Source organism: Mesitornis unicolor, unplaced genomic scaffold (assembly GCF_000695765.1).
Source record: "Mesitornis unicolor isolate BGI_N332 unplaced genomic scaffold, ASM69576v1 scaffold19894, whole genome shotgun sequence".
NCBI classification, from domain to species: domain Eukaryota; kingdom Metazoa; phylum Chordata; class Aves; order Mesitornithiformes; family Mesitornithidae; genus Mesitornis; species Mesitornis unicolor.
In genome coordinates, this window is record NW_010182279.1 from 15,211 (window position 1) to 37,399 (window position 22,189).

The 22,189-nt window shown below is 38.5% G+C and overlaps 1 protein-coding gene across 1 annotated transcript in view; it reads left to right on the forward strand.

The window, feature by feature from the left end:
* The window catches only part of CNST (consortin, connexin sorting protein), a 32,890-nt gene extending 13,424 nt beyond the window's left edge, over positions 1-19,466 (forward strand). Inside the window, 7 exon segments of the mRNA XM_010183721.1 lie at positions 295-381; positions 830-944; positions 3,456-3,477; positions 3,659-3,755; positions 8,781-9,649; positions 17,798-17,933; positions 19,261-19,466. Of these exon segments, the coding sequence (XP_010182023.1) occupies positions 295-381; positions 830-944; positions 3,456-3,477; positions 3,659-3,755; positions 8,781-9,649; positions 17,798-17,933; positions 19,261-19,466 (1,532 nt within the window).
* Positions 19,467-22,189: the final 2,723 nt, after the last annotated feature.

Sequence of the window (22,189 nt, forward strand, 5' to 3'; positions counted from 1 at the left end):
TTTTCTAGAAGTACTATTTCTGTTGGACTTAAGGCACGTGGGAAGAGGTAACTGCTGAAGACAACAGGGTTTTCATTTTTGGAGCTTTTCTCAACTTATTTTACTTCTTACTTGCTGTTTTCACATCTGCTATTATTTTCTTCCTTGCACAGAAATCTGGATGCTAACCATTATTCATTTTGATTCAATTATGTCAAATTTCAGGTACATAATGATTGACCTTTCAAATATAGTGCCAAATAGAAATAAATCATGTCCATATATGCATGCATTTTTCTTTAACCTTCCATTCAGATGAGAAGGCAATGAAGTTCATTCAGCTTGAAAGGCTGTATCACGAGCAGCTGCTTGCCAATCTTTCCTCCATACAGGAGCAGTGGGGTGAGTACAGGCTAAACTAATACAGTAGAAGACAGTGTTAATTTGGTTTGTATTTCTGAGTAACAGAGTATACATTTTTTCTAGCTTAAAAATGTTACTTAGCAAAAGCAGCATTTCTATCAGAATTTCTCTGAGCTTCTTACAAAAAAAAGTATTCGTGCTTCAGATTTCTTCTCAAACGTTTCATGAAACAAGTACAAAGTTTGTCATTCTTTATTCTATTAAATGAGACTTTGATCCACCATTGTTTTGAGCTTATTTTTTGTTTAGGGTTTGTGAAAATAAAGCATGTTGTGAAAAAACACAAAGGTTTTTGTGTAGTCTGAAACAAGACTGTGGAGCGCACATGAGTTGTCAGTATTTCTCCATTAATTTCACATGTATGTTTTACATCAAGCAAAACTACTTTTATAATACTTTGTGTAAAAATGATTTTAATTTACTTTAGAAAGAAAATGGAAAGCAGCAGATCCTAGTCCAGTTACAACACTGAGGAATTCAGCTAAAGAACTGAGTGGTGAGGAGTTGGAAAAGCTTGCTAGAGTTTGCTCCTCACATCAACAGTAAGTATAAGAATTTATATTATTACTTTTCCAGTACTCTTATGTTAGCGCAGCTGTTGTCTGCTTGCCAGTATATGTGTTTTAAAATAAGTAATCTCAAAATAAAAGTTGAATCATGTTGACTACAGTGAATTTGGTTATAAAGTGGTGGTTCTTTTTGATATGTAACTAAAATGTTTCCATTACCTCAGTTTTCACCGTGTTTTAATGTGGTCTGAGGAACATATATGGACTAAATCTGAACTGTTTTCAGCAAATTAATTTGCCAGAAATGGAGTTTTGAGTTAATTTGTAAGTATTTTCAGCAAATGTAAAACTGAATAGTGCTAATTTAAGAAGAAAGAGACAGTAGAACTGATGACGGTGATTGTATCTATGCCTGCTGTTGTAATTATTGATTTTAAATGCAATTGCCCAGCATCTCAGACTCCAGCATTCACATCTACCATATAGGATTTTCTTCCCAGTTTTTCCACATTTTAGGATATTTCCCTAATGCTTTAAGTAATTCTCCTTATCTTCTGTTGATTTCCTATATGTTGCATAAACATTATGAAGCCGTGATTCTGTAGTTCCCCAGTGTGGCAGTATTCTGAAAAGTCATGAAATCTCAGTCCGTACCTGCTTTGCCTGATTCAGCAGCCTCCTGAATCAGTATATAACAGTATCGCAAACTTTTGGACACTGCCTTGGGTGCTCTTCTTGGCAGTAACACTTACAGATTATAACCATCAGGAAGGAGAAGATCGGTTATTTCATGGGTGAATGTTCTACTTACTAGACGTTGCATTTAAGGGACAGATGGAAAAAATTACAGCAGCTGCCACTGAAAAATGATCAGCCAACAATAATACAGAAATACCCACATTCAGAGGCAGTGAAAAGACCAACCTGTGACAGGATAATGCTCTCAATCAGATGGGGAGAGAGAGCTTTTTCAAATACATTTGCCTTGGCTTAGTCAGTCTAGGTATAACAAAAGCCAAAATGCTCCTGTTGTTCATAGAGAGTGAGTTTTGGCTTCCACATTCTTTTCTTCTGGATGACTGTACAGGTTTTCAAACAAAACCCCCAGGCTGGCTGCCAGAACCCAGGCAGGGATTGTTTATTTGTAGCCTGAATGCGTTTGGGAGGGCACCGCTGGAAAGTGCACTCCTGCGTTTCCACAGGAGGTGGAGGCAGCCCTTGCACCCACAGCCTGCTGCTCCGAGTGCCTGGGGTGCACTCAGTGTTCCTCAGCCCACCTTTCCTTGCAGGCTTGCGGAAAGATGAAGATTCAAGTCTATTGCGATTTATATACTGCAACTAGCAGCACCTCCCTATTGTCACCTCCGTTATCACCTTCTTGAGCATAACTCTGCTTTCTCCTTCTAATTCTTCCATGCAAGCCTTACTTTAAAATACAAAATTTCAGATCTATAACATCATTCCCAGTACTGAGAAACCCTGCAATTTGATAAAAATTAAGGCTCGTGTTCATTTGCCATGTTTAGTTCTCTGTATTTAATATTATTACTCTTCCAAACTCTAGGCAAAAGCCTATTTGATTTTATTGTTTCTTTTTTTTTTCCTAAGTTTTAATCTCTATCTTGTAATTAAAGTTATACTTTATTTTTTAATGAATAACACTTAAGCCATGCAAAATGTGAGCATTTTGCTTTAGTAATTGAAAATGTAATTTTTTCTGATACTCAAGATCTACAGCTACATACTGAACATGTTTGTTCTTTAAAGATAGCTTTGAGTGTCCCTTATTTGAAGTTTAACTGGTAAAATTTAGAAGTCAATGCAGCTCTTGAAAGTTTTTGTTACAGAGGATGAACATCAGTACTTTTCCCTCTTGTCTCTCTTACTTTTTTTTTCCAGTAGCTTTAAACAAAATGCTCACCATTTTATCTTCATTGCTGTATGAAAGGCTGCGAGTCAGATTGTGCATGCTAAAACACATTGTGCATGTATCTCTACACAGTTTGCAAAGTCCACGCTGATGGTTAGCAGTGCTGACTCACCCGTCAGTCCCAGTGGAACCAGTGGGAGCTGCTGTACCTGACAGGACCCAGAAAATGTGTCCCACTGTAAACAGTCTGTGGAGAGGGAAACACATTTTGTGGGGAGGTTTTCCCATTCCCCAATCTTCTGTTACAGTGATGAGTATTTTTAATACTAGCAGATAGTGAGTCTTTGCCTGATTTTTAAAGTTCGTAGAGTTCCTTCTGAGCGTAAAGTTTTACCAGAATTTAGATCGCTTGATACACTGCAGTAAATTTTCTTTTGACTGCTCTCTCAATTAGGTGGAGCAGTGTTTGGGCTAATTGTTTTTCTGATGATATCCACATATGGTACAGATCTGTGCTTGAAAGTATGCTAGCATGCTGACACTGTTTCAATGTAAGAAAAGTTCTGTGCTAATATTGGAGCAGAGCAAAGGCTTATAAGATTTCAGTGACATTTGTTCTGAAGAATGTTGCTACTAAGTTGTTTAATTTGTTCTTTTTTTGTTTATTGCTGCAGACCACAGGCATCCAAAAATAAGGTAAGCAGCTGTTTAATTGAATTCTGCTTTGTCAAAGATTGCTAATGAATGTATGTTTAATATTATTAGATACAGTCTTTCCAGTTCAGCATAGAAATTGTTTGAAGTTTGGATGTCTCAAAAAGTCACAGTGTTCCTGTTTAATTCCAAAAATTACAGGAAATACTATCATATTTTACAGCTAGTGGCTGCAGAAAATACATGGGAAAGCGGTTGTTTGCTTCAGTTAATGGAATCAAAATATGTAAAGGAAAGAGATGCTGCTGCTTTTAAATCAGGTATGTGTGTGTGTACGTACATGTACTTATGTTTGTTTTAAATATTCTTCTGTAGTGACCTATTCCTATAAATACTATGAAGCTATTTCATTTGAAGCTACAGCATTCATTGGATTCTCACAGATTCATCCATTTGTGCAATTTTATTTTTTTTTTGCATCTGCACAATGGACATACTATGCAATTTTAATTAGTCATTGATATTCAGAATTGTAATTAAAGTAATTCTAGCCTCCATCCAAAAAAAGTCTTAAACGTGCATGCATTTATAGCAGCCAAAGCCACAAAATTGTGTGGAAATGAGATACATAACTTGCATGTATAAAATAGAAGGTAAACAATCTGATGAGAAATACTCCGAGTTGTGGCAATTCAGTATAGTCAACAGTATAAATAACTGCTTTAAATCACATGCAATATACTGATTTTGAGATACATTTTTCTGTAACAGCACAGAAAATTAGGAAGCTTTTGGAGGGTCTTGAAAAGAAAAATACACTTCAGTTAATTTTTTTTGCAGTACACGCTTTTATCTCAGCTTCATTTTCCTCTGCCTTGGGGCAGTGGCAGTTTTGTTTGAGTAATCTGTTAGAATCATGGCATTCTTATGAAACATTTGCAAATTAATGAATCGTTAAAATGGAGACAGAGGGAGAAAGAGCATTGGTAGACTACCAGGATGTGCTTCCTCTTTCCTCTCTTGCAGCAAAAAGTTTTTTGGTTGTTTTTGGGTTTTTTTTCCCCAAGTGCCAGTTGCCAAAATTGGCCTAAACTGCACCTTTTGTCATAACCAGCTAGAATTTCTCATAATACGAGGGTTGGCCTAAGTGACCTCAGGAGATCCCTTTCAGCCTAAACTATCCTACAAGTGCGTATCAGCTAGGATGTCCAGGAGAGTCAAGAATTAATGAAGATACAGTCACAGTTCTCTACATCTGTGGATCCTCCTCATCTTCATCCTCTTTTGCCAGGACCATAGTGCTGCCTTTTCTCCATCTTTGTTCTTGTAACCTAACTAAACACAAAACATTGAAAACACAAAACAAACAAGTTCTGCAGCTCTGAAAGTGGATCAGAAGAACCCAATGCTTTTTGTTTTTGGATGGTTGGAAATTCCCACAGACAAAAATTATGCACTACAGTTTTTTACTTGTTTTTATTCCAAGTGGGAACAAAAGCTTTCTGGAGAGCAGAATTTCTGAACATTTGAAACTTCTGAATTGAAGGAGCATTTTGTGTCATTGTACTACATGTCACTGTACTACAACATCTACGCATATTAAACTTCATCTGGAAGTAATTAATGGTTTCCATTGATATTTTTTGTGCCTTTCTCTTAATGTAACTCTTGTCAAAAAGTCATCAAAATCTTTGGATTCCTGTGAAATGGTTTGTAAATTAATACAACTATGTCATCCAGTAGAAAGTGGTTCTGCTGAGAATTTTCCAGCTGCGCTAAATAATTTTACAATATAAAGATACGAATATTTCAAGTCTAACTCAAGTTTAAATGCTTAAGATTTGCAGAAGATGCTTTTCACAAGATCAGCATGTTCCTGAGGAAGCACCCTGACAGGTCTCTCATTCTGCTAAGGCCACGTGTGGTCAATTAGCTACTGCTGCCCCTCACCGAGTCACTGGTCAGCTGCATGGGGCTGGATGGCTTTGTGGCAGTTAGGTTTTGATAGAGAAAGCATGGGTATGAACTAATGCAGAAGTTGGACAAAGATGATCCATTTGTATACACCGCCCAGTGCTGCACAAAAAAGATTAAAGCTGCAGCCAAGTGATCCAGCTCAGAGCTAGAAGGAACATGGCCATTTGGGACTGGTTCTTGATTTGGCCCGAACCCCAGCAGTGTCCTATCCTATAATAACATACAGTTCCTAGTATTTAAACTAACCTGTTCAGCATTAGCCTAAATATATGGGCTTTTTCATTGAAAACTTAGAATGCTTGTCTTTCTTCTGCTTTTTGGGTGGGTTTTTTTTCTCTCATCATGTAACCTTTTTCTTCCTCTCTTGGAAATTTATCTGCCAATCTGCAGAGAAGACTCCTTCACTCACTCAGCTGCTGGCAGTACAAGTCTGACTTACAGTAAGGCAGGAAAAGCAGATTCTCAAGTGGTTTGAAGACTGTCCTTCATGTGAATTCATATGCACAAAATAATTTATCTAGCAATAAGAAGTATTAACTTATACATAGAGATATATCTATTACATTGTAGAGATTGTTGCAGTGTACTGTGGTAGCATCTTTGAAGTAATATCACACTTCCTTACTAATCTAAAGCAAAAATTACTCCAGTGACATATTGCAGGCATTTGGGAACATAGTTTTAGCCTTTGTAAGCAGCTGATCCTAAGAATTCACAATTCCTCTCTCCCGGGGATACGGTGACCAAGAAAGAGCTTTATGAGAAGTTGGCTCATCAAGATTCCTGGGTCAGTTACTGAATTAGTTTTCTGCCCTCTCATCAAGGCTTGTGAATGTCTGTTCTGTTACATTTTCCTTTCTGGCAGATTTTTTCTTCGAGTCTACCAACAGAGAGAACTGGGCCCTTAAAGGCTACTATGTGTGTGTATTAAAAGATGAGATTTGATACATCCTATATCCATTAATTTCCTCAGTTTCTGACTGAAAGCCTCAATAGCCTTAGTGTTAACTAAAGATAACCAAATTCATGTGTTTCAGGAAACCTTTTCTAATGAAAGAATGAATTTAGATAAGCTTGCAGTGTGTACATACAGACCTGTTTCCAAGGTGGGGAGAAACTGCCTATACCCTGTTTTCTTTTAGGTCGTACGGGATTTGTTTTTAAGTGGGAAGAGGGACAAAGATGGAGAAGTATGAATTCTCCACTGGTAACGTGCTGTAGGTCAGTACTTTCTCTGCTAGGCTGTCTTGCATTAACAGGATAACAAAGTGGTGGCTACAGGTTTCTGTGATGAACAATGCAAGTGTCAATTTTAAAGTAACTCTGTTTGAGGAAATAAACATTTATTAAATGGCCGTAAGTGCTTTCATTGCTAGAAATTTTTCAGTAGACACTTTGTTATCTCTCTGACAGTCAGATAAAAACTACTGCTGTGTTGGTGGGTACATCTTCATCTAACTTAGTAGGAAATAACATCTTTTCTAATTAAGTCTTCAAGTATTTGTCTTAACTTGCCTTGAGTCTGTAGTGGGCATGGGCTGTCTAAAGCAGGTGTTTTGAAGTAGTTGTAAAGAAAATATTGAAAGCTTCTGAAAATTTGATGTAGAATGTAACGATGATCATTACATGTCAGTTCCTGTACGTCTGTAGTTAGATAACAATGCGAGGATCATTTATTACTTCCTTAGGATCAGAGCCCTGAGCTCAAGGGCCACCTTTCATGGTAAAGAATTTGATTTAATTTCCGATTCCATTTAATCTTTGTTGCAATTGGGGCTGCCAACAATGATGCCCGTTGTCATGTGGATGTATCCACTAGGAAAAACTGACAGATGGTAACAAAATCTTGTACCAATAATCCAGGCTGGTTTGAACTCATGACCTATATGTGAAGGGCTCAGTATCCTGTTACAAATCCCTTGAGCTATCTACTCATCTGTGTCTAATTTTCAAAAAGTCTCTGTCTCATACCCCTTTCTTCTTTCAGTGTTTTACACAACTTAGGTTCCCTGTAGCCTGTCTGCATTTTGATGCAGCTGGATATTCTGTTTTTCAGTTTCCAAGCCTGTCTTTTCTATACTACCTTGTATTTCATTATCCTTTAAAATGGAATTAGTTTAGACTTTAATAAAATTGTTCAATATGGTGAATTAATGCAAACAGATCTTTAAAAACTCACAAATGGGACCCTGTTTCATGTGACAAGTTCAGGAAATTGCTGAGATTTTAAGTGAAGTTTTAATGGGTGAGGAAGGATAACATTGGCATAGAGATCTTCAGTCATTCTTGTGAGAACATGCAGTTAATAAGGGCATTGTTTGGTCTCTGTTAATCTGTTCCTAAGAGCTTTCTGCTTTTCACTATGATAAAAAAATGGAAATTAGTGTTGTCTGAAGTTATTACTATTACTGTAGCAGTAGTCCTTCACTAACATAGCCTTAAGGTAGGTTTTACTGAAGTATGGAATAAAAGACAGTGTCTGCCGTAGGTAGCTTGCATTGATATGCTAAGCACCCCTTTTCTCCCTTCATAAGCCTAAAAGGGGAGTTTTGACTTTGAGCTTCTCACAATGGCTAATGTCTAGTAATTTTATTGGCAACTTGGGCTAACTATCTACTCCTTCAGCAGCAGATCATGCCAGTAGTAGTTGTGTAGAATTCTCCTTGTTTCTCTCTGAAATTTCAGATAAGAAAAAACAGCTTTCATTTGTATTGTAAATGTGAATACAGAAATAAGCTGCATTCAATTGCAATTTTTAATATGTACACTAACTTACATATCCAGAAAGCAACATCTTTTTATGCAGTCTAATATGTAAAATACTGTAATTGGATATTAAATTTAGTGTTAACCAAAGGAGGTAGTTACCCACTGAAAAGTATTTAATTTAAAATTTATTAAATTAGTGCATTGTCAGCTTCTTTAAAGGAAATGCAGATATCTCCCTGTATGATACATGCACTAGCATCAAAATGCAGTTTTCTGTATTTAAGTGCATTTGTCTAAACTCCAGGCCTCCCTGAGTTGCACTCACATAAAGTATGTTTTAGAAGAACTGTGGCAGTTCAGAAAAATACTTACATACATATTGGACTTGAAGTATAGGAGTAACTCCTTTCAGGAGGGCACTAAAGCACGTGGTTTGCCTGCAAGAACGTGTGCAAATACTTTGCTGAAGCAGGAGTGAGCTTTTCAGACTGCTAACGAAACTTTTATTCTGACTGGAGCATAAAATACCTGCCCTTTATAGGAGTGCATTTTAAAGCATTAGGTTACAACGTTATCAAATCACAGTATACTCTTTCCCCCCTGGGCTGATGCTTTGAATCATTTAAAAACACTGGAACTGTTTTTCCTGTTGCACTTAGGTACTGAAACTTGTCCTGGCATTGGACCAAAGAAAGAAGATAAACAGCTGAACACCAGTTCTCCAGGTGAAAACAAAACCGAGAGGCAGACGGAGGCAGCAAGCCTTTGGGTAGCTGCAGGAAAGGACCACATGGAGGAGCAGCACTGCAGTGCTGAATCCACATTGGAGCCACACACCCAGTCCCCGGGGACAGTGGGCACGCCTTCTTTGGGCTGTTTATCATCTCGGGATGCCGGTAAAGATAACAGTTTGCAGCTGAGAGAAAAACAGCTCTCTAAGGATGTGGAAAAACTAGAGGGCACAGCTGGAGTGAAACTCCTCCCTGAGCCAATGGTAGATGCTTTGGTTTTAACAGATGCTGATTATATGCCTACTGATTTGCTTCCCACTGATAAAGATGTGCAAGCTGACAGAAATCTGCTCAGATCAGAACTTGCTGCTGGCTCTTCAGAAATTGCTAGTGACCAATGTGGAAGTAGTGATTTAAAACAGCAACAGAAACAGCCTGCTGCTGATGATGAAAAATCTTCACGGGACAGAACTGCATCAAGTATATGCTCTGAGTGTAATAAAGTGTCTGATCGTGAGAGTACTGCCCACTCACGAGTATGCCAGGAAACAGAGAGAACAGCAGGACAGGAGGAGAAGGTAAATAATGAAGAACAAGAAGACTTATTTCTCAAATTTTTAAATGGTAACGTAATAGACACTGAAGAATCATCTACAAACTTAGCAAACCAAGAGGACTTGGACACTGTTGCAGATATTTTACCTGAACGAGCCCCTTACAACTCACTGGAAGCTTTATCACTAGATGACAGCTTTTCTTCTCTTGATGAACTTGCAAGAAGGATAGAGATTGCTGAGGTAAATACTGTGAATCCTATAATCTTTCATGTTTATCTCAATTAAAACATTTTAGATATTGCCAAGTTCAAAATGTGTTAAATACTCCTTCATATAACACTTTTTAAATCTGAAATCTATACTTATAGAATTGTTCTGAGTTAATTCAGAAAAAGGTTTATTTTTGCTTGCTTGTCTACTTCTTGACCAGCAGTGCTCAAAATTAGAATGATTTTTACATATGAGTCTGAATAACCTTTTTTTTATTCTGACAGAGACTGTTAGGAGATGGGCTTATAATTCCTGTTAAATCAGTTTCACATCAGAGTTCTACATAATGCCTATGATGCAATGTGGTTCATTTCTATTCATAGAATAAATTTTGCTTTTCTGTACCTATTCTGTATAGGTGAGAACTACGTATGTGATAAACTCTGTATATTAATGTATGGGCTTCTAATTTTGCCAAGTTTAGGCAGTTTTGATGTTCAACCAAAACTAAGAAAGAACTTCTAAGCCTGAACCCACCTTTCTGTAGCACTACTGAGAGTACTGAGTGCTTCATAAGCTAAGTTGCTCTTCTGAAAATATAGAAGATTTATTGCTTTGAGATGTTTTTGGAGAGAGTGCGATGACATTTTTTGCTTTATTAGTCTTCTGGTTTTGGTGCATTTGCAACTATGGGGCCTTAAAAGCTTTTTCTTTAAAGGAAAAAGTGAGATTATTTTGAAACGATGTGATTACAGATGCTGGAGGGGGAAGACTTGTAAAAAGGTATCTTCTTATTTCATTTCTATTTTTAATGCAGTTAACAATACAACATCCTTTTGCAATAAAGTAACGGTCATTCACTATAGACCAGAAGCTAATGCACAGAGACCAAGAACCCACGATCACTCAGAGACAGCAGCCAAGCAGGGAACTAAATACTGGGGATCCATGCTGATGTTATTACATCTTTGGCAAAGTTTCCAGACCTGGAAACAGAGCTTTTTGGTTTTTCTCCCCACCTAGACAGCTTCTGATCTCCTTTCCAACTAACGGTCATTGACTATAGACCAGAAGCTAATGCACAGAGACCAAGAACCCACGATCACTCAGAGACAGCAGCCAAGCAGGGAACTAAATACTGGGGATCCATGCTGATGTTATTACATCTTTGGCAAAGTTTCCAGACCTGGAAACAGAGCTTTTTGGTTTTTCTCCCCACCTAGACAGCTTCTGATCTCCTTTCCAAGATCATTCATCCTGATCTGTTCCTAAAACACCTTGCCTTTCTGTGGGATGTCAGGAAGCGCCCCACATAACAGGACTGAGGGCCACAAAGCTGTGCACAAGCTCATGACAACACACAGATGTGAAAACCTACACACATTCATGCATGTAATCAAACTTTTGCACTAAATCCATTGGCTTATGTTCACTTAGAGGATAGTTTTGAATAAGTGCATTTTATTGACAATCTGTGCTAAGCCTATATATGTGTGTAACGGAAGAATAATTTAAATATCATCCCTCAGGATTAGATTACTTTTGAGCCCACTGGAAGTTCGGCATTTTAAGCTACAGCAGAGAACTGTTCCGTTTCACGTAGCAAAAGCCTAAATCCTATAGCAACTATTTTTAAATTGCTGTGTTTGTACCATTTGCATTTTAGAGGATGAGATATTGATGCTGTTGTGCTTGTATTGATTAGCCCAGTGACCGATGATGACGTTTTACAGAGAATCTAGTTTCATTGCTAGTTTGCTGTCTGCTAGGACTGCCAGTGCTCTGGTGGCAGAATTGAGTCTTTCCCTAGTACTTTTTCTGGCCATATAAGGCATAATGTTGGCTGGCATGAGTGGGAGTCTTTCTACATCATTCTTAGCAAAAGGCCTAAATTGTGTGTGAGGCAGAGGGTTTAAATCAGGGAGAAGAGAAGGAGGATTAATCTCAATACCGATTATAATTTGTAATACGCAGGATCTGGGGCTGTTTTGCAATACCTGAAATTCCTAGGTGCAGCAGGGCAAGTTAAGGACAGTACAGCAGCGTGTATTGTTTCATTATACACTTATATTTTGTTTTTCCAGTTAATCTTAACCAGCTGTCATTACTCTAGGGGTTGCTTTTCAGAAGTGGTGAGCACCTACAGCTTCCCTGGAAGACATGAGGAATTGAGAGTTTGCACACCTGGGAAAGCAGCACTATTAACTTGCTTTTACTGATTTTGTTTTAGTGCTAAAATAAGATTCCACTGATGTTTTGGCAAGCAGACTGATCTCTGCACCCAGCCGTAACATTTCTTCCTTTTCTGTTCTCCTGGACCCTTTGAAGTTGCCTCATTCAGGCTGTTTTCTATTGTATTAATAGAAAGTATTGAAAAATTGAAATATGAAAACTTAAAGTTTTCACACACTAGAAAATGCATTGGTCGCCACATGAATGAAATGACATGTATCACTGTGACAGTAAAAAAAAAAAGGGCAAAACATAAAACAGTTTCTGATAAAACTTGTCATGGAGTGAGTATTTTAAAAAAATACCACAAATAGGTTAGAATGGAAGGCAGAAGTAAAGATTATTTTGAAATAACCTAGGTACAAAAATCATATGGTAGGACAAAATTTCCTTACTATTCAAAGGAGTTGTAATATTAACTTATTGAAAATGGGGATGGGTAAGCACTTGTGCATGTATTTACAGTTAAGAAGTTTTGTTTGACCCCATATTGTGAGAACCATCTCATGTAGTTTTCTAGTTTAGATCCTTTGTCACTTGCTTTTAGTCTGCCATTTACAGTAACTAATTCATCATCATCATCATCATCATGGCTAGACTTCGTGAACAAAGATAAGGGAAGCTGCAAGCGCACTGATGGCTAAAATGGCCGATGCGGGATAGGCAAGCCCGGTTGCACAGGGCACAGCGGAAACTCTCCTTAGACGGTATTGGCAAGGCGCAGTTCTTTCTGCGTTGTCTTTTCTCCTCGAGACTAATTCTACGTGCGTTCTCAAAGGAGACAATTACAAGACTGAAAATCCAGTAAGTTCTATCTCTGGCTTTAAATAATTGCAGAACTAAAATAGTGCTTTACATATTGTACAGTCCCTTATACTGGATATTTCTTCACTAGTGCAAACCATGCACAACAATGTGCAAGTGATGGAAAATCACTGTCCTGTTGCAGAAACTAGATTCATACAGCTAACGAAGAGCTCTGAAGCGCAGTCACCAGTTGGCAGCAACAGGTATCAGAAGCGTACAACCTCTTCTTACATCTCTTTGCTATCATTTCTGTGAGAGTGAAATCACACACCAGCAGTCAAACAAATTGTAACCTTGATAATGTAAGTTGCATTTTGCCATAAGAAATAAAAGTTTATAACATAAGCTTTTTATCCTAGTGACTATTAGGGAAATGAGTGACATCTTAATGTTTTTCCTCATTCAAAAATGATCGTTTGACATTTCTTGCAGAAATCAAAGATAGTGAGACTCTCTACTACAGCATATGGTAGTAACAGTATAGCTTTTGGTTGGCACTGTTTGTACACGAAGACTTTTCAAAGTACTGAGTATGTACTGCCTAGCAGCTTGTTTGATTGCAGCAATGAAGTCTCTACCTGTCTGTAGAGGGTCTGGAGACAACGCCTTGTTGAGATCCCCCGTTCTCTTGTATGACTTGGGTCCTGTAGTTTTGAATTTGCAAGAATTATGCTTCCATATGAAATGCTTACACAGTATCTGAGCTATTTATTGTTGTGTAAAGGGGCCCCAGTACTTGCACAGCAAGCGGATTAGCAGAAAAACAGAGGCTGATGCTGTGGTATGAATACTGAATTTGCTAAGTTAGCTCCTTTTCAAAGTCAAATTATTCATATATCTAATGTATTTTATTAGCAAAGGGGTCTGCTGCTTATAGCTTAACACAGGGCAGTCTTGCTTTTTGTCAGTTTGTTGTACAGTTACAGATTACAGCTTTAAAAAATCTGGTATTGCTAGAAATAAAACTGTAGGCCTTTGCCAAGTAACTGAATAAGGAATACAAACCACAGAAGAATGTACTAACAAAACTCCTTGAGTAGTTCTCTGCATTCAGACCAAAATACTTCATACAATGAACTGTTCTTCCTAGATCCCAGTTTGCAGTCTGGTTTTGGTGGTTTTTGCTTCTGTATGCTATGAATGATTCCTGTAGTCAAGTTTAATCTGCTTTCTCTAAGAGCTTGAAGTAAGCTTTTAAAAACATTTTATTAGCTAGCAAATGCTTTTTTAAACAGAGAAGATATGGGTAGTTTAACTAGAGCTTATTTCTTCTTATTTTGCAGCCACGATATTAAACTTTATCCAAAAGTTTAAAACTTTTCTGTGAAGCAGAATCACTTTGTATTCATTGTAGTAAAACGGGAAAGCTAAACTATTTAACTTGGTTTCAGTTAACCAACAGTCATTTCTGCTTTCCTTTTTGACTGTTGGTCAAAAAGCCACCACATACCTGTATGCTATTTTCAGTTCCTGTCCAGTAAGTATAAAAGCTCCAGTCAAAAGATTTTGTGAAGGCCAGCAGAGCTGAATGAGCTCAGTTACACAGATGCTCCAAAAGCATCTTTTATTAATTACTTAACTTAGAATTAAGAACTTGTTGGATGTTTCAATAGGCTCCTTTATGTTGCTCTTTTATGTAACACAGATCTGTTTGCAGTGCAGCCTGGTGCAAGCCTTTATTTTTCCTCCTGTGGTTCCAGTCAAGCAAAGGCTTGACTTGTGGTCAGCTGTCTTAACCACAGTCCCCTCCTTAATTTCCAATTTAAATAATGTATTCTGTCTTTTTAAATTCCTCCTGCCTCCTAACAAAGGGGATGGAAATCTTCAAGTCTTGCATGGCAGCTAAGTACCTCTTCTTGACTGTTTAATTTATGGGAAATGGATCTAATACAATCAGTTTGTATATTGCTTTGAAATCTTTCTAAATGAGTGGTACTGTAGAAAAATACATTTACAGTTGTTTTAACTGAATGAAATTTTATTTGTAGCAAGATGGACCCTATTCTTAAGTGACAGACTTACAATGATGATGTTTTTATGACTGAAAATAAGAAAAAATTAGGTGATGTTTGCATTAAGTATTTTTGAGCTGCGGTTGAAAATATTGTAGAAAAGAAGGTGTAAATGTTGCTTTATGTGGAATTCCATATGTTTGTATTTGCATTTTGACAATAAACTCTATCCTGATTAGGAGCCATAGCTTTGTAGGTCCTTTGCAGAACAAAACAAAAACCTTAATTAAGTGACTCATGAAATTCAAAGGCAGATTAAATACTCTCAGTATGAATTACATATCATGTAAAAGGGGACATTCTTCAAAATACAGTCTGCAGCTTTTGGCAGGACAGGAGAGTACCTCTATCCACACTGAGTTTATTGCACAATCAAAAGCCTTGCTCCCCCTTTTTAAGCAAAAGAAGATGTTCAGAGTAGAGAAACGTGTGCTGTGTCTATTAGTTCTTTATACATTTAGAAGTAAATCCTGAAGCAGCCGTGGAGGCTGACAGGGAAACTGAGCCTCATTGTAGCAAGACTTTCCATTGCAAGCCTTTTACGTAACTGTAATCACCGAAACGCACACTTCCACATAATCCTGACAAAGAGAGTCCTCTGGTTTTAAGCTTGGAGAAGACAGAGCTTGTGACACAGTCCTTCAAAAACTACCAAGAGCCACCAGGCAAAATGAAGTGTCTCTACTTGAAATGACTGCTTGCAGAAGGGACCACCACATACCAGCCCTAGGGCAGCCTGGTATGAGTGCCCCGCTGCCCCGGGTGACATTCCCGCCAAGTGCAGCCCACGTCGCGTGTGAACACTTGTGCCAGGTGACAGCTAGACTGCTGCGGGGGGGGTGCGGGACAAGCCATTGATCCTCTTTATGAAAGCAATGCTGTACACAGAAGATTAAAATAATCTACTCTTTTAAAGGACATCATGTCATCTCCACCCTCCCAAATAAATAAGTCAAATTAATGCACTTATACATGATCCCCCTTCCCTATCGTGGCAGGGAGGTGTTCGTGTTGGTTTTCTGGCTGGCCTGATAGATTTTCATGGCAGGTCTACAACGATAATTTAATATTACGAGTAGAAGATTCACCCCAGTGCACCTGTCTGTTGTGATGAGGCACTCGCAGACTATGATTTCTGGTTCCTTTTTGCCAAATAGTGGTCCTCCAACAGTTGGGCTTGATGATCTCAAAGGTCTTTTCCAACTGTATCAATTCTATGATCCACTATGTTGATTTAACAGATTTCTACTGCCTCCACACTGTCACTACTTTGTAAGTGCTTTGTTGCATTGTTTCATTAAATAATCCATTCAAGCTCTTGAGCAAATCACAGAATCACAGAATGTTAGGAGTTGGAAGGGGCCTCAAGAGATCATCTAGACCAGCCCCTCTGCCAGAGCAGGATCACCTAGACTAGGTCATACTGATGATCAAAAGAAAAAGTGGACATCAGAAGGGAAAGTGTGGCAGAGATCAGTTTTATCCTCTCAGTTGTGATTTTGGGAAAAATTGTGAGACTGTAGGCATGTACCCACAGTGACCAATTCTGTGAGTTGGTCAGGGCAACATTAATTGTCCAGTTGAGACCTATAAAATACTGCCAGACTAGAGACCCACAAATGTAATTGCCACATTTACCAGTTAAAACGTTGCAAATGCCAAATGCTGTCTTTGTACAGTGCCTATTGGATTGTGCTCTGCGTTTCATTGTGTTCAGTGCACCATCTCTCCCGTTACAGCACGCATCGAGGTGTTATGTAAGCCTGTAGCATAAAGCAAGTTTAGGGCATAAGTTATGAAGTCACCTGAAATTTTTCTGTTTTTCTACAGCTCTTAGAATTGCAATGCAAACAAGTTTTTATAGAATCATAGAATGTATGTTATGTGTGGTCTGCTAACTTGATTAGGTTGTGGGAGGAGTTAAGCAGTCAGTTGTCCGCAGCTACAGTGTTGTCTGGAAAGTTGCTTTTTTCCACTTTGAGTTTTTGTAAAAATTCTAGGCACTTGGGGTCATCTCCTAAATAGACGAGTTGCAAACTCAGTTGCAAATGTGATATGTTTTCTTATCTGTAGCATAAATGTATACAGATTACTTTTCAATTTAACAAATGTTAATGCTGATCTACAGAACAAGATTTAAAAAGTACTGCTCAAATGTATGAAGAGATAACTACAAATTTTTCCAGGTAAAGATGGTCTCAGGATAAAAAAAGGCATGTCAAATTTGCTTCCTATTTTAATTTCTGTTTATTTCTAGCGCATCGGGATCTACTTGCTTAGGAAAGCATCTTTTCTCCTGCTATTTCCCCTACTTTCATTTCTCTAGTAACTGGGAAATTACAGACAGCTCAGGCTGGTGTAACATCCTAGTATGGCTCAGCATACGCTCTTGCAGCTAAGTCAAACGCTGTAGCAAAGGAAAGAGAAAGGGGTTTACTGACTTGTCTGTATCGCTGTTTGTGCAAGCTGTTTGGGTGAGCAGCCTGTAGGGAAGGAATTTTGAACTTCTGCTGTATCCAGAGAGCTTACAGCAACACTGTAACACTGAGCTGGAATCTATCCAGAGCATTGACGCTTTCTTTTTCCCTGGTATTATCACTCTTTGGTTTTGCAGCCTCACTGTAGCTTGTTGCCCATCCTGGGGAACCAATTGCAGTGCTGGAAAATTAATCTCACGGTAAGTATTTGATGGTCTCTGCGGGATTATATGCTGGAGAGGCAGCAGCAGTGTGTCATTGACTTCTCATTGCCCTTTGATGATAGTGGCTTTGACGTGAACCCTCACCGCTGCCCTAACCCATGTGATTTAATAATGTGAGCTGACAAAGGAACTGTGGCAGTGAATACAAAGTACAATTCAAACAGTAAATGTATGTGTATTTAACTGTGGTAGCAATTAAGGGCAAGTAGTGTCAGCAGACAGGAGAACGGTACTGCAGCTGTCCCGCATGTTGAGAGATTGACATATTCAAGAAGGAGGTTTCGCAAGTGCTGCAATGGTTAAGAAAAGTGGAGTGGAGACCATTTTTTAACTATTTAGCTCACATCATCCTTAAAATCATTGTTAATTAGATCTCATCCTTGGATTTCTCACATCTCTTGTGCCTCTTACTGTCTTTCCTGATAGATTGCTCCAGCAGAAGGCTTGGTGTCTATACTAAAGAAGAGAGATGACAGGGAAGGAAAAACAGTTGCTCAAGTTCAGCAAAGGCAAACAAAGAGAAGAGTGCGATTCCAAGAAATGGAAGACACATTGGATCAAGGTAATTTCAAGCTGTTAACTCATGGGTTGCACTCACAGGGTGAAAATTATGTTGGTCTTTTTGTTCACAATAGCAAAGTGGGCATTTATTGTACATACTGTCTTGGCTTTGTAAAACTTAATCAAGTAATAAATGAAGGTATTTGATCAGAGGTGATGGGGATGGGGTAACAAGGCTACAGAAGGATACAGGAAGCACAGTTGTGTTTTAAAGCTTGGTTGAGGCTGAAGCCACAGGTTTTTTTCTATGGCTGAAGGATTTGTGAGTGACATCTAATGGACATCCTTTCCTTAATGTTTAAAGCTTAGAGGTGGGAGGTGTAGGTTTTCTCCCTAAATCTAATCCATGTAGGTAAAGAGGGATGCAAAAGACACAAGTCTGTTGTGCTTTGTCCACAGGTACCTTTCCAACCCCTTGTATTAAACTGTGGGATTGGAGGGTGTCAGATTATAATTTTGCTTCATAATTAATCATCCATATGTATTTGCTAGCTGACGTTAAATTTGGCAGAACACCTTACTGCCTTTTTGATGGGTTAAATAGCCTCATAAGAAATACAATAAATTATTTTATTCTGTTTCTCTTGGAGTTCGGATATCATTCAAACTAAAGAGATGTTAAGAAAAATACTTTTGGTTACTAATGGTAGTACTTTCTATCACTGAAAAGAAAATCCATTCACTGCCCAAAAGGGAGCTTATCCCTAACAGAAGATGCCAATGTTGTTCATGCATACAAGTTATCAAGGACAAGTGAAGCTGTGAGGATGTAGCAGCACCTCTGCAACCTCTTTATTGATCTTTCTCTGGAATAAACAATCATGCGAAGAGTTACCACAGAATAACAGATGTAAAATAACCCTTCACATTAACCTACCATGAAGGTTTTTTTCTCTATGCTTGCAGTCAAAATGTGGGAGTAAACACAAACAGTTCATGGTAGCGCAGTCAGTGTCAGTGCAGATGAAGTAAGAACGTGTCCATTTGTTTTAGTTTCAAAGCTTTCATTTCATTTCAGCTATTTCTGTGAAGAAAGGCTCTGGTTGTACAACATTCTCATAGTTGAGTGTACTTTGCTTCAGTGGGGAATGACCCCACAGGTGATATCAGCAAGGACAGGTACAAAGGTTGCTAAAAAGAAACTATATAATTATTTAGGTTTCTAAAAAGGCCGGGTAGAGAAACATACAGTTCCTGGTATGTATTATGGTCACTTTGGCATGGTGAGCATTATTATGTTTACCTCCTGCCCACATGTATTTTCACACATGTATTCATATTGCCTTGTATATTGTCCTTTTTCACCTTTTCTGCTCTTGTATTTGCAGATGAAGTGGCTGGTGGCTCCTGTATTTTGCTGATTCTGCTGTGCATAGCAACTGTTTTCCTCAGCATTGGAGGAACTGCATTGTACTGCACCTTTGGTGACATGGAGTCCCCTGTGTGTACTGATTTTGCAGCCAACATGGATTTCTATTATACCCAGATACTGCAGCGTATGGATGAACTTAAACACTGGGTAGCCTTCTCATAGTTGAAACGAGCAGAGACGGCACATCGAGAGCTCACCAATGGTTACTGGAGAGGGTAGAAATAAACTGTGATTTCAAGTTCTCAAGCACTTGCCACCTGCAGGTGATGTGTATTTGATTGTATACATACACTTTTACTTAGAAATCAAGAAAATTCTAGTTTAGCAATCAGGTGGCAAAATGTTCACATCTTAGTCTGTAGCAGTGTGGTGTGGGAGAATAAAAAGTTATTATCTTCATCCTTCTGAGAGTAGGCAGGTGGCTTTTTGGCAACTTCAGCAAGTGAAGAAGAAAAAAGAAAACTGACTCTTCTACATGCTCTCCCATTGCCACACATTGTGTAAGCAATCTCTGGAAGCTTAGTAACAGGACAGCTTTAATTTACAGCTGTTTGTGCAAAGGTGTTGCCTCCAGCTATCATGCAATAAGTCTGTGTTTTATGGAAACATTCTTTTTCTTCTAAGTCTCACTGTTTTTCACCATTTTAATTCTCCTGGTGAGCCATGTAATTATTTGGGTGGAGTGAGAAGAGTGCAGCAGCATTCATGGAGCCCTCATTCGGTGATTTACAGTCTGACCCTGTATCTTGTAGCTTACGGTGAATATCATGAGTGGGATAAATCTGCTGGCAGATTTCACTAAATTTCCTGGAACTTTACTCCTAATATTGTATGGGCTGTTTTAGAAATGGAAGGTTAAAAAAGAAATCACTGATCTCACTAAACACAGAAACAAAAGCAAGATTCTTAGTAAATTATTTGTTAATTAGTTAAATAGTAAAGTGGCTTTGGCCAATTTTAAAGCACCTGGTAGCAGGTGTAGGGCTAACTGGGTTTTCTCTCCAGCTATGTCACTGACTTGCAGCAATCACTTTGTGCCTCAGTTTCTCCTCTGTAAATGGGGAATAATGATCCTTGCCTTTGTGAATATTTATTGCAATTAGGGCTGATGTCTGATTCATCCGAGTGCACAGGATCAGGGGACTGTGTGGCTGCAGCCTCTCTCAAATACTTATGTAAGGTGGGACTGATCCAACTGAAGAGACTGAGAGGCTCACAGGAGATCCGCAGCCCATCAGTAGTCCAGGGCACTCGTTCCAGCAGATAAAGCACATTTGCATCTATTTGCGCTGCGGTTCTGAGACCCGTAGTGTAAAATCTGTTCCTTTTCTATCAGCTATACAGGCGAATTTGAATCAGTACAAAGAGTCATTTTAAATGGGTATTTCTGTCACTTGGTGCTCAGCCCTCCCTGTGTGGTATGAGAGAAACACTGACATGGCCGTGAAGGTGAGAATTGGATACACAGCCTTTGGCCCCGCTCTGGTCAAAATGGGGCAACCGTTCCTGCCCAGAGTGTAACGGCCTCACCCTGCTGAAGGTGTTAGTGTGAAAGTCCTTGACACCTCAGGAAATGGCATTTTTGAGGGGTCCGCTTCACTCCACTCCGTGATTTCCTGCTTACTAACATTGTACGATGCAGTGTGTTCAGGTTTAGAATATTATTTTGTAAAATACAATGAAATGAAATCTTAAAGATATTGCTCAGAATTATAACATTAAATGGTCACGCTTTCTGGCATTTGCAAGCAAATTGTCCCTCTAGTGAGCTTGATTGTTCCTAACGCACTGTTATACTTAACGGGTTTTTAAAGTGAAGGTAAAAATCACTTTTTTTCCTAGAATAAATGGCATGTATGATTTCTCTTTTACTTTTCACTGCGGAGGCTTAGTTTATTTATATCTTAGGGGGCCTCGTGTGCAGCTTGATATTAAACTAGCAAATTTTAAATGCCCAAATTAAGGAAAACTTTTGCTTTGAGAATGAAACTTGAGAAGGGTAGTTTGGTGCATTTTTTGTTTGTTGTCCTCAGAGTATTATAATGCTGGGCTAACCTAAAGGAGAAAGGGAAAGACACTTCTGTATTTTAAAGTGTTACTGACTGGTTCAGTTTATTATTTGAAGTCTGGGTTGGTTTATTTATTTCATTTTTCTTTTAAAGAGAATCTTAATTTTCTTTTTTGGTAATTTGCTCACAGAGTAATGAGAAAGCATGCATTCAGTTAAGATATGTATTTATAGTGACTATGTAGTTAGAATATATTTTGGGTTTCTGTAGCTTTGCATTGAGTGTTTCAGAATATTATGTTTATTCCTAAAGAGACAACTGTTGATTTCAGCTTAAAAAAATCTTTCTAAGTTTTTGTGCACTTCATTACCAAAAAGATCAAGAGGTATATATAGAACTATTTATTCAAAAGTATATCAAATATGGAGATCTAAGATCCTCTACTTGTAAGTTCAGTTAACTGAAACTATTTTAAACTAATTATTTTATTTCAAACTGTAAAGCTATTTAAAGTCAAAGCAATTTTGAATAAGCAGTTCAGTTTAAAATCAGTGGTTCCAGTCCTGGTATGTCCACTCTGCGCTCTGTTCCGAGTGCAAAGCCTCACCAGTATCAGCAGAACAGGCTACAAGAAGATTGCAAAGAGGCTGGGCACCGCTTCACCAACGCATACCCAGGGAAAACTGAGCGGTCCAGCGTTCTGTGTAACTCAGCTACCTTACGCTTGGGTTGTAACTCAGAGCATCTTTCCAGCCTTCCCAGCCTGTGCCAAGGTACAACACTGCAGAGTCTCTCAGGATTTGAAGGGGCGGAAGGGGCACGTATGCACAGGCTCCCCAGCTCCTGATCTGAGTTGTTCACTCCTCAGTTGCAACC